This window comes from Alosa sapidissima, chromosome 24, assembly GCF_018492685.1.
Source record: "Alosa sapidissima isolate fAloSap1 chromosome 24, fAloSap1.pri, whole genome shotgun sequence".
Taxonomy (NCBI): domain Eukaryota; kingdom Metazoa; phylum Chordata; class Actinopteri; order Clupeiformes; family Clupeidae; genus Alosa; species Alosa sapidissima.
Window position 1 is genome coordinate 30,344,721 of NC_055980.1, and position 18,890 is coordinate 30,363,610.

General features: G+C 44.2%; 1 protein-coding gene across 1 annotated transcript in view; it reads left to right on the forward strand.

Moving 5' to 3' along the window:
* The window catches only part of cabp5b (calcium binding protein 5b), a 16,020-nt gene extending 4,255 nt beyond the window's left edge, over nt 1–11,765 (forward strand). Inside the window, exons 3-6 of the mRNA XM_042082281.1 lie at nt 952–1,095; nt 5,512–5,621; nt 6,979–7,126; nt 10,876–11,765. Of these exons, the coding sequence (XP_041938215.1) occupies nt 952–1,095; nt 5,512–5,621; nt 6,979–7,126; nt 10,876–10,904 (431 nt within the window). The 3' untranslated portion in view covers nt 10,905–11,765. The remainder of the gene's footprint in view (nt 1–951; nt 1,096–5,511; nt 5,622–6,978; nt 7,127–10,875) is intronic.
* Nucleotides 11,766–18,890: the final 7,125 nt, after the last annotated feature.

The following is an 18,890-nucleotide window of genomic DNA, read 5'->3' on the forward strand; positions in this document are numbered from 1 at the left end:
GAAATTAGCTATGCTATACTTCACTGTATTCTCTAGGTTTTTAATGTGTTTTTAAAAAGTGAGTGTAGAGTCTAAAGTCACTCCCAGGTATTTAAACTCGAAAAAACATGGTGACAGTTTTATCAGTATTTAATGTGAGACAAGAATTGTTCAGCCACTTTGTGACTTTAGTAAGTGTTTGTGTCGATTTGAGGGCAACCTGTCCTGGGTCTTTGCCATGTGTCATCAGCATACATCAATATCTCCACACCGTCACATACCGATGGGAGATTGTTGATGTATGTGCTGAACAAAAGTGGCCCAAGATGGAACCTTGCGGTACCCCCATGGAACATGCTCTTAAGGATGATGCTTTATCCTTTATCCTAACGCATTGGGCACGACTTAATAAATATGACTCCATCCAGTCTAGTACACTCGGGGACAACTGAAAGCTAGCTAACTTGGAGAGGAGTACTGGGTGGTCAAAAGCCTTTCGTAGGTCGAACAACACAGCACCCAGTACTCCTCCCTTGTCAAGATTAGCCTGAATGTGTTCAGTAAAATAGCAGCATGCAGTGTCAGTAGAGTGGTTAGTTCTAAAGCCAAACTGCATGGTGCGTGCGCTATTAACTACTCTGACACTGTTTTTAGTAGATAAGATAAGATAAGATGAGCCTTTAATGTCTCTAACATAGAGAAATGTGTATATAGTATAAGTATATATACTCTTTTGATCCCGTGAGGGAAATTTGGTCTCTGCATTTATCCAAATCCGTGAATTAGTGAAACACACTCAGCACACAGTGAACACACAGTGAGGTGAAGCCTCAGCCCAAGAAGACTGTCTTGGGCATCGAGATAGACTGGTTACACGAAGATGTGTAGAGTGAGTATAGTAGCTTAATATTGTAGCAAATGTGTAGTATAGTACAGAAGAGTGAGTGACTAACTCGGCTGTGGGGGTTCTAGAGCTACGTGAGGCATTTGAGGAGTTCGATAAGGACCGGGATGGACTCATCAGCTGTAAGGACCTGGGGAACCTCATGAGGACCATGGGCTATATGCCCACAGAGATGGAACTCATAGAACTCGGCCAGAACATCAACATGAACCGTAAGTGATCACACACACACACACACACACAGGCAATTAGGAGTTGGCCTTAATGAGTGAGTTATCTTGACCTCTTCTGAGTCTTTGGGCTCTATCGTGCGTTCCAGCGCAACTTTGTAGACTCGCGCTTTTGTCTTTCCTATTTTGCAGTCAGCGCATACTGGAATTTTCCCTCCACAGGTATGTGCCTGTAAATTAGGGAATTCGATTGTGCCCGCCGGGGCGGTTCAGCGAAAAGACGGGGCGTGTTCCGGCGCAAACGTTCACTGTTGATATTTTGCAGTTTCAGAAAACAATTCCGATACAGACCAGGAACTCCCTGGTCTAAAGTCTGTGGCGCAAATGCAGATGCTATTTTAAGGGCGCATGCATGACCACAGGCCTGCATGAATGAATGCGTTGCACACCAATCTACAGACACCCCCTTGCACAGATGAAAATATTCAAAGCCTTGATAATATTTGTCCATTTCCCGGTTTTGTTCGTGCATTGGTGACCTAAAAATTTAGTAGCCTATATAGTACAACATCTAATTATGACCTATTAATTTGGACAACAGCCCTATAAAGGCTAAAGCAGGGGTCTCAAACTCAAATGAGCTGGGGGCCAATTCTGCCAACGTCATCTGATTGGAGGGCCGGCTATTTCTGAAAATGCAATGTTCTTTTTTTCAAATACCACACAAAACTGCAAACAGAAAGTGCAAGTGTTTTTTTATCTAGTTTTAGACACCTGTGCTAGCAACCTTAGCTTATAAATAAAATAATGATAAAATAAATATTAATACAAATTATAAAATAAATGAAAAACATAAAAACAGGTGTGTGTGTTTCACACCAAATAAAAATATTTCCTCTCATAACTTTTTTAAACCTGGCAAACTAGGCATCAGGGTTAAGAAAGCAACACCATTGGATTTTTATATCAAAATTTCAAAAGGCCATGGCTTGAAAGTGGTCAGAGATGAAGTCCTACTGTAAATGTAAAAATCTTTGAGTAAAACAAAAGTTTATGAAGGGGGTACATTTACCCATGTAATTTGTCACTGGATGGCAAGCACCTGAAATTATGCACCTTTCAGTAAATACATGGATGAAGATATTTAAGCAGGTTTACTTTCCTTTTTTCATATTACCCACATAACAAATTAACAGGAAAACACCTAAGATGTATACCAACACCTAATATGTTGTGGTTTAGTAATAGATTACTACAATATAGGCCTACAATAAAGTATTCTGGTCAAACAGTTCCTATCGCGGGTAATCTGCAGTACCCAGAAGTTCGCATCATATTGCGGTTGACTTTGTAGTTCTTTAGAGCCCTATTTCTACTAGCCCTGCTGTCTGTACCACATCCATTACGGACACTATCATCACGATTACCACTGCAACCTCCAAGCTATGTTGGGCAGAGGGTCGAAACAAGCATGGTATGCTTAGTGGACACCGTTGTACACGCACCTCCATTCACAGACGCACCGTGACTATCACTGTCATAGACGATCGATCATAATCTCCAAAAGGATATTCTCCTTCAGAATTAGAATAGGTGAATAACATAGCTTACCTAAGACTTCATCGCACGTGAACGTTTTTCAACATTTGGTGTAGGCCTATTTCTGCTTAATTTCTGCTTCAATTTCTGCAACACTATGGCCTGCATCGCTTCCGCGTCATTACATATGCACGTCTTTGTGTTTCTCGCGTGTAATACAAGTATTTCCTGAAAACTTTGCGCAGCGATTTTGGGTTTGAATCAAGCTATGGATTTCTTGCACACAGTGGAGCAGAGTAGGCCTATAAATGAGATTTGTCACCGTACCTGGATCTATCGTCTATTTAAATCAGTATCGTTGTTTGTCGCAATTAATAGCCTCAAGGGCCGGATTACATTATTATTTTGTCATACGTCGCGGGCCGGAATTGGGCAGGACGCGGGCCGGATTTGGCCCGCGGGCCGGGTGTTTGAGACCCCTGGGCTAAAGTTATCTTTAGTTTTGTTCCAATTTACCGTTGTGTATGGCTTTAAACATCGCGTGCGCTTTAACATCAGCCTAAGCATTATTCCAGCTAAGGTTTTAAGCACCACAATTTTGCCTACCTTGTTGTAGCCCATCTGAAATAACTCCAATTTTTGTTATGTTCCCTCCATCCTTTCGTTATTTTCAAAAAACGTTTTATATCCATGATGGCCTTAAAGTCTCGAGTTAGTGAATTATCTTAAATCAGCTTTTATGTGCTGTTAACCAGCAAATAGTACAAGAAAGCAGCAAGTATGGCTACAATTTCTGTAGTTGCTGCATCCATTCATTGTTATTCTCTCTCCTGCTCAAACAAATGTTGTGCGTGCATTAAGTTGAGGATAACGTGTTTACAAACTCTACTTAACAGAAAATATTGTAAATAGCCTATTGTCATGCAGTTAATGAGATATACTGTGCAGAGTTGAAAGTTAGGTCAACTTGGAAACTGTTTCTCACAGCCCGCCTGTGCTGCGCAACGCACACTTTGCTCCACTCATCTTTACAACGTAGTTACCATTTCGGTAAACCATACATAATTTCAAAGAAAAACATTACCACTCGAGGGAAATCAGTGTGGTGTCCATTAAGATGTGAAAAAATAGGCAAAAATCTAGCATACACATTTTCACGAATCACGGATGTGTTGATGACATAAATTAGGAAATATTAGATGACTTAATTCAGGAGACGTGATGTTGAACTGCATGTTGATGCCATTTAACCCAAATGCCCCAGCAGCAGCACGGGAGAGAAGAGATTAACTGACAGAAGACATGCATTGTCTAGTCACCTACTTGAATGCCCTCATACAGACTTACACTACCTCCAGACCGCTGCGCTCCTCTGACGAACGACGTCTAGCTCTACCACCGGTACGCTCAAGCCAATCCAAACTTTTCTCATCTGTTGTTCCTCGTTGGTGGAACACACTGCCAGTTCCTACAAGGGCAGGGACATCCTTTTCCACTTTCAAAAAACTCCTGAAGACCCAGCTCTTTAGAGAACATCTACTCTCATAGCAACACTTACAACAAGTCTTACTGATCCTAGCACTCACCAGCCGTTTTAAACTGACAAGTAACTGTTAAAAACAGCACTCACCGACGCACTTATTCTTACTGTACTCTAATGTTTTTTTTAAACTGTCCTAAAATTGTGAGAATTGTTCTAAAAACTTACTGTTTACCATGTTGTTAGTCGCTTTGGTTAAAAAGCGTCAGCCAAATGTAATGTAATGTAATGTAATGTAGTAATGTTAGATTACATTGTACATAGCAAAAATATCACCATAATCTCGATATTCAGTGAGAGTGATCCCAAAACATCAGAAAGTATGTCTTTGTGACAATTCTGTATTACATTTTGTCAAGAGGAAAAATCAATAGCTGACCGTTCCTAACTGAACAGTAAAATTATAGCGCTGTGAACGCTCCTGGCTGCGCCTGGCAAATACGCCACTGTGGTCAAAATTAATCCAAGACAACTGGTGTGAGACTGCAGCTTTATTCACGATGTCAAAGTAACAAGCCCACACAACTGTGGGTGAAGCCAACTCTTATACCCTTACCCCACACCCATGGAAAATCACAAGTTGTCACCCTCCAGTGATCACCTAACCATCTGGTATTTTAACAAAGATAAGAAATGTTTACGACCCCCCATCCTGAGGGTTACCCACAGTTCGGTGACACAGGGGTTAATTTAACTAAACATTCCAACATAAGAGTTTCAGAAAACACAAGGGTCAGAGTAAGGAGATGACAATTAGATTTCACTACATGTATATAAGGTATACTAAACATTCAATGAGAAAAATAAAAATGATCCCACTCCACCATAATAGCAATCAGCTATGAAACAAGCGTGCCTGTTGTTAAAGGGAATGTGAGATGACGCCCTGATTGGTTTATTGCACGTTACGCCCAAACCACACCCATGAGTAATGTAGCTACTTCAGACCACCCCATTTTAGATTTGCGTCAGGCGCAACAGTCAAATATCCCGCCGGTAAAATAGCATCAGCGCCCAAGATCCGCTCACAAAGTGACTTGCGTTTTGCGCAGACACCTCCGTTTCAGACCGTTAAAATATAGCCCTTTGTGTGTTTGTGTGTGTGTGTGTGTTTACAGTTGGGGGAAGTGTGGACTTTGAGGACTTTGTGTGTGTGTGTGTGTGTGTTTACAGTTGGGGGAAGTGTGGACTTTGAGGACTTTGTGTGTGTGTGTTTACAGTTGGGGGAAGTGTGGACTTTGAGGACTTTGTGTGTGTGTGTTTACAGTTGGTGGAAGTGTGGACTTTGAGGACTTTGTGTGTGTGTGTGTGTGTGTGTGTGTTTACAGTTGGGGGAAGTGTGGACTTTGAGGACTTTGTGTGTGTGTGTGTGTTTACAGTTGGGGGAAGTGTGGACTTTGAGGACTTTGTGGAGTTGATGGCCCCCAAACTGCTGGCTGAGACAGCGGGAATGATCGGCCTCAAGGAGCTTAAGGACGCCTTCAGAGAGGTGGACACACACACACACTGCTCACACACACACACACTGCTCACACACACATGCCTTCAGAGAGGTGGACACACACACTGCTCACACACACACGCCTTCAGAGAGGTGGACACACACACACACACTGCTCACACACACACACTGCTCACACACACACACGATCGGCCTCAAGGAGCTTAAGGACGCCTTCAGAGAGGTGGACACACACACACACACTGCTCACACACACACACTGCTCACACACACACGCCTTCAGAGAGGTGGACACACACACACACACTGCTCACACACACACACTGCTCACACACACACACGATCGGCCTCAAGGAGCTTAAGGACGCCTTCAGAGAGGTGGACACACACACACACACTGCTCACACACACACACTGCTCACACACACACGCCTTCAGAGAGGTGGACACACACACACACACACACACACTGCTCACACACACACACACTGCTCACACACACACGCCTTCAGAGAGGTGGACACACACACACACTGCTCGCACACACACGCCTTCAGAGAGGTGGACACACACACACTGCTCGCACACACACGCCTTCAGAGAGGTGGACACACACACACACACACACATACTGCTCACACACACACGCCTTCAGAGAGGTGGACACACACACACACACACACACACACACACTGCTCACACACACACGCCTTCAGAGAGGTGGACACACACACACACTGCTCGCACACACACGCCTTCAGAGAGGTGGACACACACACACACACACTGCTCACACACACACACTGCTCACACACACACGCCTTCAGAGAGGTGGACACACACACACACACACTGCTCACACACACACACTACTCATTCATAATCAACTCTACTTATTAGTGTAGAATAAGTCTTCAGAGAGGTGGGCACTCCATTAGTGTCATCATCAACTCTACTCTTTTACACTAACTCTACTCTTCTACACTAACTCTACTCTTTTACACTAACTCTACTCTTCTACACTAACTCTACTCTTTTACACTAACTCTACTCTTCTACACTAACTCTACTCCTCTACACTAACTCTACTCTTCTACACTAACTCTACTCTTCTACACTAACTCTAGGATTGCACTGGGTCAAATGTCACTACGAAATGTGTTTAATCTGGCTCTTTGTTATTTTGACAGCCCTAATTTAGATGTGAAACATAATAATGATAATAATAATAAGAAGAAGAAGAAGAAGAAGAACATAACTGCCTCTTTTTGAATATTTGGATGTGTGTGTTAATCAGCATCAGTCATTCCAAATGATATACTGAAATTTGTATGTAGTTTGACATAGACGGGGACTATGTGTGTGTGTGTGTGTGTGTGTGTAGTTTGACATAGATGGGGACGGCTCCATCACCACAGAGGAACTCCGTCACGCCATGATGAAGCTGCTCGGGGAGACGACGAGTGCACGCGAGATCGAAAACGTCATCCGGGAGGCCGACAACAACGGGGACGGAACTGTCGACTTTGAGGGTACACACACACAGATGCACACACACACACACTACACACATACACACACTACACACACAGATGCACACACACACACACACTACACACACAGATGCACACACACACACACTACACACATACACACACTACACACACAGATGCACACACACACACACACTACACACACAGATGCACACACACACACACTACACACATACACACACTACACACACAGATGCACACACACACACACTACACACACAGATGCACACACACACACACTACACTACACACACAGATGCACACACACACACACACTACACACATACACACACTACACACACAGATGCACACACACACACACTACACACACAGATGCACACACACACACACAGATGCACACACACACTACACACACACACACTACATACACACACACACACAGATACACACACACACTACACACACAGATGCACACACACATACACACTACACACACAGATGCACACACACACACACACACTACACACACACACTACACACATTACACACACAGATGCACACTACACACACACACACACAGATGCACACACACACTACACACACACACACACTACACACACACACACTACATACACACACACACAGATGCACACACACACTACACACAGATGCACACACACACACTACACACACAGATGCACACACACATACACACTACACACACAGATGCACACACACACACACTACACACACAAACACACTACACACACACACACACTACATACACACACACACAGATGCACAAACACACTACACACACACACTACATACACACACACACAGATGCACACACACACACACTACACACATACACACACTACACACACAGATGCACACACACACACACAGATGCACACACACACTACACACACACACACTACATACACACACACACACACAGATGCACACACACACACTACACACACAGATGCACACACACACACACTACACACACAGATGCACACACACTACACACACACACACACTACACACATTACACACACAGATGCACACTACACACACACACACACAGATGCACACACACTACACACACACACACACTACACACACACACACTACATACACACACACACAGATGCACACACACACTACACACAGATGCACACACACACACTACACACACAGATGCACACACACATACACACTACACACACAGATGCACACACACACACACTACACACACAAACACACTACACACACACACACACTACACACACACACACTACATACACACACACACAGATGCACAAACACACTACATACACACACACACAGATGCACACACACACACTACACACACAGATGCACACACACACACACACTACACACACAGATGCACAAACACTACACACACATACACATTACACACACATACACACTACACACACATACACACACTACACACACAGATGCACACACACACTACACACACATACAGACATACACACACTACACACACAGACTACACACACAGACGCACACATACACATACGCACACAGATGCACACACACACTACACACACAGATGCACACATACACACACTACACACACAGATGCACACACACACTACACACACAAACGCACCCATACACACTTCACACACATACACACACTACACACACAGATGCACACACACACACAGACGCACATATCCACACAGACGCACACACACTACACATACACACACACTACACATACAGATGCACATATACACACAGACGCACACACACTACACATACACACACACTACACATACAGACGCACATATACACACAGACGCACACACCTGCTTCCCTGCTGGCACACACTTACCTTTGGACCTGTGTGTGTGTGTGTGTGTGTGTGTGTGTGTGTGTGTGTGTGTAATCTGAGCTTTCTTTAAGTGTCTGAGAGAGAGAAAAAGAGAGAGAGAACATGGTGTCAGCACAATATCCTCTTCCGCTGCAAAGGCAGATATGTTTACCTTACACACTCACTCACTCTCACACACATAGATACACTCATACACACTCACTCACTCACACACACACACATAGATTCATACACACTCACTCTCACACACATAGATACACTCATACACACTCACACACACTGACTCAGACACTCACACACACATATACACTCACACACACATAGACACACACACACACTCACACACACATGGACACACTCATACACACACACACACACACACACACATAGACACACTCAAACACACTCACACAAAACACACACACACACTCACACACACATAGACACACTCAAACACACACACACTCACACACACACACATAGATACACACACACACACACATAGACACACATAGTATAAGTATATAGTATATATACTTTTTTGATCCCGTGAGGGAAATTTTGTCTCTGCATTTAACCCAATCGGTGAATTAGTGAAACACAAACAGCACACAGTGAACACACAGTGAGGTGAAGCACACACTAATCCCGGCGCAGTGAGCTGCCTGCATCAACAGCGGCGCTCGGGGAGCAGTGAGGGGTTAGGTGCTTTGCTCAAGGGCACTTCAGCCGCGGCCCACTGGTCGGGGCTCAAACCGGCAACCCTCCGGTTACAAGTCCAGAGTGCTAACCAGTGGGCCACGGCTGCCCACCCACACTCACACACACACACACACACACACTCACACACACACTCACACACATACACACACACACTGTGCTTAGAGATGACCTGACAGGAAACATTATCTGGACACCAGCTCTGACCTCCAACACAACTATTAAATATTCAGCTCCCACCTGAACGAGTGTGTGTGTATGTGTGTGTGTGTGAATATTCAGCACCCACCTGCCTGAACGAGTGTGTGGGTATATGTGTGTGTATGTGTATGTGTATGTGTGTGTGTGTGTGTGTGTGTGTGTGTGTGTGAATATTCAGCTCCCCCCACTGAATGAGTGTGTGTGTACTCCTGTTCAAACAAAAGGTGTGCGTATAGTATAGATGATAAAACACGTTTGATAACGCGTTTACAGAGAAAAGTAAACAGCCTGCTGTCCTGCAGTTAAGGAAGAGTTGGGAAGTTATGGTAGAGTTATGGTAGAGTTGGGAAGTTGTTGGGAAGTTCTGGTAGAGTTGGGAAGTTCTGGTAGAGTTGGGAAGTTGTGGTAGAGTTGGGAAGTCATGGCTGGTTGTTGATAGACATCACGCCTACTCTCGCTGATTAACAGAAATAGCCGTATTTCCCCAAACTTTACTGCATTGTTAGTCTATCAAAAGTGGTTGTTCACTTTGTGTGAATGACGCTATTTTCTGCATTTTGCTAATTACAGAAACGAGAAAGCGCACGTATCCTGAATCGCTTATGCCTGCTTGACATAGTCGCTCCTACCCATCCTGGATTGCCGTTAATGAAACGCGTTGAGCTAGGATGACCAGACAACGCTATGTCAAGCCTCGCTTAATTGCTTATATTGGATTTCTTAATTCTGCCTTTGTGAAATACCCCTCAGATATGTTTAAACTAAAGCTAACCAGATATCAAAATGAACGAAAGCTAACCAAATATCAAAATAAACTAAAGAAAGCAGTAAAGCTAACGTAGGGTTGTACATTCAGTAGAGCTGACATCCATGTGCATTCAGTAGTTACTATTGTTTTCTCTTTCTTCACAGTGAATTTTCTCTCTGCATTTTGTTCTTTCTTTTCTAACAGAGTTTGTCAAGATGATGATGTCTAAATGAGGACTGAAAACAGAACATCCATGCACACACACACAATGAGGTCTAAATGAGGACTGAAAAGAGAAGACACACACACACACGCACACATACACAAGCGCACACATACAAATAAGCGCACACACACACACACTGTTGTCGGAGGGTGAATATCCACCCTGGCCAGAGAGAAGCAACACGCATGGACACACTGTTGTGTGTCCACCCTGACCAGAGAGACCAACATGACTGGGACATGACCACCCTGACCAGAGACCAGTGTGACTGGGACATGACCACCTTGGAGACCAACATGACTGGGACATGACCACCCTGACCAGAGAGACCAACATGACTGGGACATGACCACCCTGATCAGAGAGACCAACATGACTGGGACATGACCACCCAGATCAGAGAGACCAACATGACTGGGACATGACCACCCTGGAGACCAACATGACTGGGACATGACCACCCTGACCAGAGAGACCAACATGACTGGGACATGACCACCCTGATCAGAGAGACCAACATGACTGGGACATGACCACCCTGACCAGAGAGACCAACATGACTGACTGGGACATGACTAAATACTTTGCTTTTGATCTATTTATGGAAGACTTGTACTCCAAAATACCATCCTGTGATCTCTGCCATTGAGAGCTACAGTAGCATACAAATGGCATCTCATTGAGAGCTACAGTTACAAATGGCATCTCATTGTGTTAGTGTTTGGTAGCCCAGCTCACTATGCTAGTGTGCTGGCTTCATAAAACAAACATTTGGCCCTGTTCCATATCAGCAGCTATAGGAAGCAAGTTTGTATTAGGGACAGATGAGTATTCAGCCAATTTTATTTCAAATGAAACTTCACTTGTAATTGCATCAAATAAACAATAAAAAATGTTTGTGTGCCGCCTTGGTCATTGGTCTCATGTTAAAGGAGAATTCTGGCGATCTTTCATATATATCTTTGTTTCTTGAGGTCACAGAGAACTGTTGGTACGAAAAACTTTCTCGGTTCTACCTAGCTTGATGCTGCTGTTGTTGCTACGGCCAACAGCTAGAGATGCCAGGGACCTGCAGTTCATGAGGGACCTGCAGTGCTATATTCTGGGGGCAGTTTATAAACCCCAGGGACCTGCAGTGCTACACTCTGGGGGCAGTTTATAAGCCCCAGGGACTGCAGTGCTACACTCTGGGGGCAGTTTATGAGGGACCTGAAGTGATATGGTCAAGTCAAGTCAACTTTATTTATATAGCACATTTCATACACAGAGGTCATTCAATGTGCTTTACATAAACAAAAGCAAACAGGAATAGTTGATAAAAGCATAGAAGGGCAATATAGTCAAAGAATAGTTTAAAAAGTAAAGAATAATAAAAATAAGAAAACATAAAACACCCAAGGTGAAAGGACATATGGTCATATATATATATATTATAATAGTGGTTCCATATTAATATGATCATATATGTATATATTAAAATAGAGGTTCCATATTGATATAGTCATATATGTATATATTATAATGAGGTTCCATGTTGATATGGTCATATATGTATATATTATAATACTGGTTCCATGTTGATATGGTTATATATGTATATATTATAATGAGGTTCCATGTTGATATGGTCATATAGATATATATTATAATACTGGTTCCATGTTGATATGGTTATATATGTATATATTATAATGAGGTTCCATGTTGATATGGTTATATATGTATATATTATAATACTGGTTCCATGTTGATATGGTTATATATGTATATATTAAAATAGAGGTTCCATATTGATATGGTCATATATATATGTTGATATGGTCATATATATACTATTGATATGGTCATATATGTATATATTATAATACAAAGATACAAGGGTATTTCCTGATGAAATAATGTGCTGTGTATATAGGGGAGAGGGGGGGGGGGGGCAGTGTACTGCAAGTATGGTGAAGGGACTTACTATTGCAAGCAGATTACTGTATGTATGATGTATGTGAGTGATGACAGTGAAGATGTGTGTGTGGGCGGGAGGGGAGTGGAGCAGTGACTGTGTGTGTGTGTGTGTAGTGTGTAGGTGGGGGCAGTGTGCTGTAAGTATGTAGAGGATTTGTGTTGGAGAAGATCCTGAAGACAATGTGCTGTGTATGTAGGGGGGGGGGGGCAGTGTGCAGCAAGTATGTAGAGGAGGCTTACTGTAGCAAGCAGTGTGCTGTATGTATGTGAGGTGATGACAGTGATGATGTAAGTGTGTGTGTTTTTTGTGTGTGTGTTGGGGATGGGGGGGGGGGCAGAAAGGCTAGGCAATCAAGGACATGGGTAGATAGATGAAGGAGAAATCAAAAATAATAAATAAACAGTTCTATGGAGATGTGCAAAAGTTGGAGAAAGTCACATATGTATGTGTGTGTGTGTGTTTTGACGTGTGATGAAATAAGAAAATAAATAAAAGGTCTGTAGCATAAGGAGAGGGATGTAAAAGTGCTAAAAGTCTTGTAGGTGTGTGTGTGTGTGGGGGGGGGGGGGTCATGAGTGCTGAGGAGTGAATGAGTGCAAAGTCAGTATAGTGGGAGTTCAGAGTTCGGATGGCCTGGGGATAAAAACTTCTCCTGAGTCTCTCAGTTCTGGCTTTGTGACTACATAGGCGTCTTCTTGATTTCAGCGGTAGGAATAATCCATTGTTAGGATGAGAAGAGTCCTTCAGAATCTTTTGGGCTCTTAGGAGTACTCTTCTGGAATAGATATCTTGTAGAGCAGGAAGTTGAGTTCTTATAGTACGTCCAGCTGAGCGCACTACTCTCTGCAGAGTACTACAATCTCTAACTGTGAAGTTCCCATACCAGGTGATGATGCTACCAGTTAGAACACTCTCAACCGCTGAAGTGTAGAAGGCCTTCATGATGGATGTAGAAACTTTGAATTTCCTTAGCTGACGAAGGAAGTAGAGTCGTTGTCTGGACTTCTTCAGAACATATTGAGTGTTAACAGTCCATGTTAAGTCTTCAGTAATGTGGACACCAAGGTATCTAAAACTTGTGACTCTTTCTACAGGTTGCCCGCTGATCATTAGTGGGGTGTAACTGTAGTTCTGCTGCTGCCTTCTGTAATCCACTACCATTTCCTTGGTTTTATTGACATTCAGTGTCAAGCTGTTAGATTGACACCACTGTGCCACCTCATCAACCTGATCCAAGTAGAGCTGTTCATTGTTGTTACTAATCAGCCCCAAGATCACTGTGTCATCTGCAAACTTGATGATGGAGGTATTACTACTGTTGGCTTTGCAGTCATGTGTGTAGATGTTGTACAGCAGTGGACTCAAAACACAGCCTTGAGGAGCACCAGTGCTGATGGTTAATGTGTCAGATGTCAGACCCCCCACTCTAACCACTTGTGAACGGTTGGTGAGAAAGTCAAATATCCAGTGACACAGGGTGGTGTTCAGTCCTAAGGCCTTCATCTTTGTGACCAAGGTGAGAGGTACTATCGTGTTGAATACTGAACTAAAGTCAATGAACAGCATCCTCACATAATTCCCATTCCCCTCCTCCAGGTGAGTTAAGGTGGTGTGCATGAGGTTTGAGATGGCATCCTCTGTAGACCTGTTGGCTCTGTAAGCAAATTGGAGGGGGTCAAAGGAGGCAGGGAGGGATGAGCAGATAATGTTTTTCACAAGCTTCTCAAAACACTTCATCACTGTAGACGTCAGGGCTACTGGGCGGTAGTCATTCAGACATGATGGACTTTTGTTTTTCGGTACTGGAACAATAACAGACTGCTTGAGGCAAGTAGGAACTGTCTCTTGAGCCAATGATGTGTTAAAGATATAAGTGAACACAGGAGCTAACTGAGCAGCGCAGGATTTCAAAACCCTGTTAGAAATTCCATCCGGTCCAGCAGCTTTTCTACAATTAACCCTCCTAAAGGTATTGCTCACATCAACCTCAGTCATAGTCGTCATATACATACTATTGATATGGTCAATACATATATACTATTGATATGGTCATATACATACTATTGATATGGTCAATATATATATACTATTGATATGGTCATATATATACTATTGATATGGTCATATATATATTATTGATATGGTCATATATATATACTATTGATATGGTCATATATATACTATTGATATGGTCATATATATGTTGATATGGTCATATATATACTATTGATATGGTCATATATGTACTATTGATATGGTCATATATATATTATTGATATGGTCATAAATATATATACTATTGATATGGTCATATATATACTATTGATATGGTCATATATATATACTATTGATATGGTCATATATATACTATTGATATGGTCATATATATGTTGATATGGTCATATATATACTATTGATATGGTGATATATATATATATACTATTGATATGGTGATATATATATATTATTGATATGGTCATATATATACTATTGATATGGTCATATATATATACTATTGATATGCATATATATATTTATATACTATTGATATGGTCATATATATACTATTGATATGCATATATATATATATATATATATATATATACTATTGATATGGTCATATATATACTATTGATATGGTCATATATATGTTGATATGGTCATATATATACTATTGATATGGTCATATATATACTATTGATGTGGTCATATATATGTTGATATGGTCATATATATATACTATTGATACGGTCATATATATATATATATGTTGATATGGTCATATATATACTATTGATATGGTCATATATATATATGATTGATATGGTCATATTCTATTCATATGGTCATATACTATTGATACGGTCATATATATACTATTGATATGGTCATATATATATGTTGATATGGTCATATATATATATATATACACTATTGATATGGTCATATATATATATTATTGATATGGTCATATTCTATTCATATGGTCATATACTATTGATATGGTCCTATATATATGTTGATATTGTCATGAGCTCTCGCTCTGCCTGGTTAACACACGCTGATTGAAGTCTGATGACCTCCACCTGTTCCTGCTCTGCTCTGCCTCACCCTCGTTACCTACCAGCTGCACTGCATTCACCACTCATCATGCCCTGTATATAAAGCCTTGCTTTTCAGTCCACACTTGTCAGATCGTCTGCAACCAGCACCAGTTACCTGCCTGTTTTGGAAAACGCCTCTGACTCTTTGCCTGTGATCCCGGACCCGCTCGACTACTTCTGTGTTCTCCAGCCCCGGTAATCTTGACCTGCCTTCCGTCCCTCTTCTACGAATACCGCCTAGTCCTTGACTGTACTGCTGCTTCGTTTCAATTGCTGTTGTGTGGGTGTTTCCCCCAGGACTTCCCGGATCATCCAGCTCCTGCCATCGCTGTTCGGCTACTGGGGGAACACACACACGCAGACTCTTGGAACTCCTGTACCCCCCCCGGAACCCCTGAAACCCCCTTAACCCCCAACCCTTAAATAAACTTTTGAACGTGACGCTTTTGTGGTCCTCGTCCTGTTTGGTGTCTGACAGTACGATCTGACCAAACATGGACCCAGCGCACGGTCGAACCAGCATGGAAACCGACGAACCAGAACCACCCACCGCCATGCAACGCCTGGGAGAGACAGAGAGAGAGGTAAACCGCAACACTGCTGACATTGCCTCCCTACTTCAAGCCGGCTACCAGCAGCGTCAGCAGTTCCAGCAGCAACAGCAACAACTTGCAATGATCATTCAACTTCTCACCAACCTTTCTCTTCTGCCTGCTCCCACCGGCCCAGCCCCAGCCAGCCTGCTCACCGGCCCAGCACCCGAGTCTCCTGCCCAGTCCACTGCTGCCGTGGCTGCCGGAGCCCCAGAACCCAGGATCGGCAATCCAGAGCGGTTCAGCGGCGACCCAACCCAGGTACGGGCGTTCCTGACGAGCTGCCGTGTCCAGTTTACCCTGCAACCCAGGACTTTTGCCACTGAAGGGGCGAGGGTCGGTTACGTGATCACTCACCTGACGGGCCGAGCTCGACTCTGGGGAACGGCGGAGTTCGAGCGCCAGACCCCAGCATGTGCAACCTTCAACCTATTCGCAGAGGAGATGCTCAAGGTATTCGATTTGGAATCCACAACAGCCGAGGCATCTCGGACCCTGATGAGTATTCGCCAAGGCAGAAGGACTGTTGCGGATTACTCCATTGACTTTCGAACTGTGGCAAGTCGGAGCTCCTGGAACATGGAAGCATTGGTGGATGCCTTCCTCCACAGCCTGGCGGACTACATAAAGGACGAGCTGGTTTCCCATGATCAACCCCCCACTCTTGATGAAGCCATTGCTCTGGCTGTCCGCATCGACCGCAGGATCCAGGCCCGCCGTCGTGAGAGAGGGCGCCAGAGTCCATCCACCAGCACACGGAGTGTCCCAACTGCCCTTCTGTCCGCACCTGCCACACCATCTAGCCAGCCGGACCAGTCTGAACCGATGGAGATCGGCCGCGCCTCCCTAACCCCTGCAGAGCGCCAGCGACGCATCACCTCCAACTTGTGCCTGTACTGTGGTGGTGATGGTCATCGAGTCGCCACCTGTCCAGCAAAAGCCGGAGCTCACCAGATGTAGGAGGAATCCGGATGAGCTCAATGAACATTCAGCCCTCCATCAGCCGTAAACCCCTCATCCAAGTCTGTCTTCACCTGTCTGATTCCACCCACACCCTGGCAGCCCTGGTGGACTCTGGCGCAGAAGCAAACATTATTGACACAGGACTTGCTCGTCAGCTGGGCTTGGAAAGCCATCGCTTGTCCACTCCTGTTCCAGCCCGGGCCCTGGACGGTCACGTAATTGGCACAGTTACCAGCGTCACAGCCCCCATCTCAATGATGGTGTCAGGAAACCACCGAGAGACCATCCGCTTCCACCTGCTCAGCTCTCCAGGCCAACCCCTAATCCTGGGCTACCCTTGGCTCCGTCTCCACAATCCTCACCTCGATTGGGCCTCCGGAACTGTGAAAGAGTGGGGAAATGCCTGCCACCTGACCTGTTTGCGTGCTGCCGCGCTGCCCCCCGGCTCAGTACCCCCCAGCACTGCCCCCGACATTTCTAATGTCCCTGAATGTTACCATGGCCTCCGAGAGGTGTTCAACAAGACCAAAGCCACATCTCTGCCCCCACACCGTCCGTACGACTGTGCCATTGATCTCCTCCCTGGGACTGCTCCACCCAAAGGTCACCTCTACTCACTATCCCCTCCTGAAAGAAAAACTATGGAGGATTACATCAGGGACTCCCTGGCAGCTGGACTCATCCGCCCGTCTTCCTCTCCTGCTGGTGCCGGGTTCTTCTTCGTGGGAAAGAAAGATGGTTCTCTTCGCCCCTGCATTGATTATCGAGGTCTGAATGATGTCACAGTGAAGAACCGGTACCCTCTGCCTTTACTCACCTCTGCTTTTGAGTTGCTCCAGGGATCCACTATTTTCACCAAACTGGACCTTAGAAATGCTTACCACCTAGTGCGAGTAAGGGAGGGTGACGAGTGGAAGACTGCATTCAACACCCACACCGGCCATTATGAGTACCTGGTAATGCCATTTGGCCTCACCAACGCCCCAGCGGTATTCCAGGCGCTGGTGAATGATGTGCTGCGGGACATGCTGAATAAATTCGTCTTCGTGTACCTGGACGACATCTTAATTTTCTCCAGAACTCTGTCCGAACACACCCGTCATGTCCAGCTGGTTCTTCGACGGCTCCTGGAGAACTCGCTCTATGTCAAAGCGGAGAAATGCGAGTTCCATGCTCAGACTGTGTCATTCCTGGGATACATCGTCGCTGAAGGCAATATCCAGATGGACCCCGCAAAGGTCTCGGCAGTTACCTCCTGGCCAGTTCCGGGGAATAGGAAGAAGTTGCAGCAATTCCTCGGTTTTGCCAATTTCTACCGGAAATTCATCCGGAACTACAGCTCCGTCGCCGCTCCCCTCACAGCTCTGACCAGT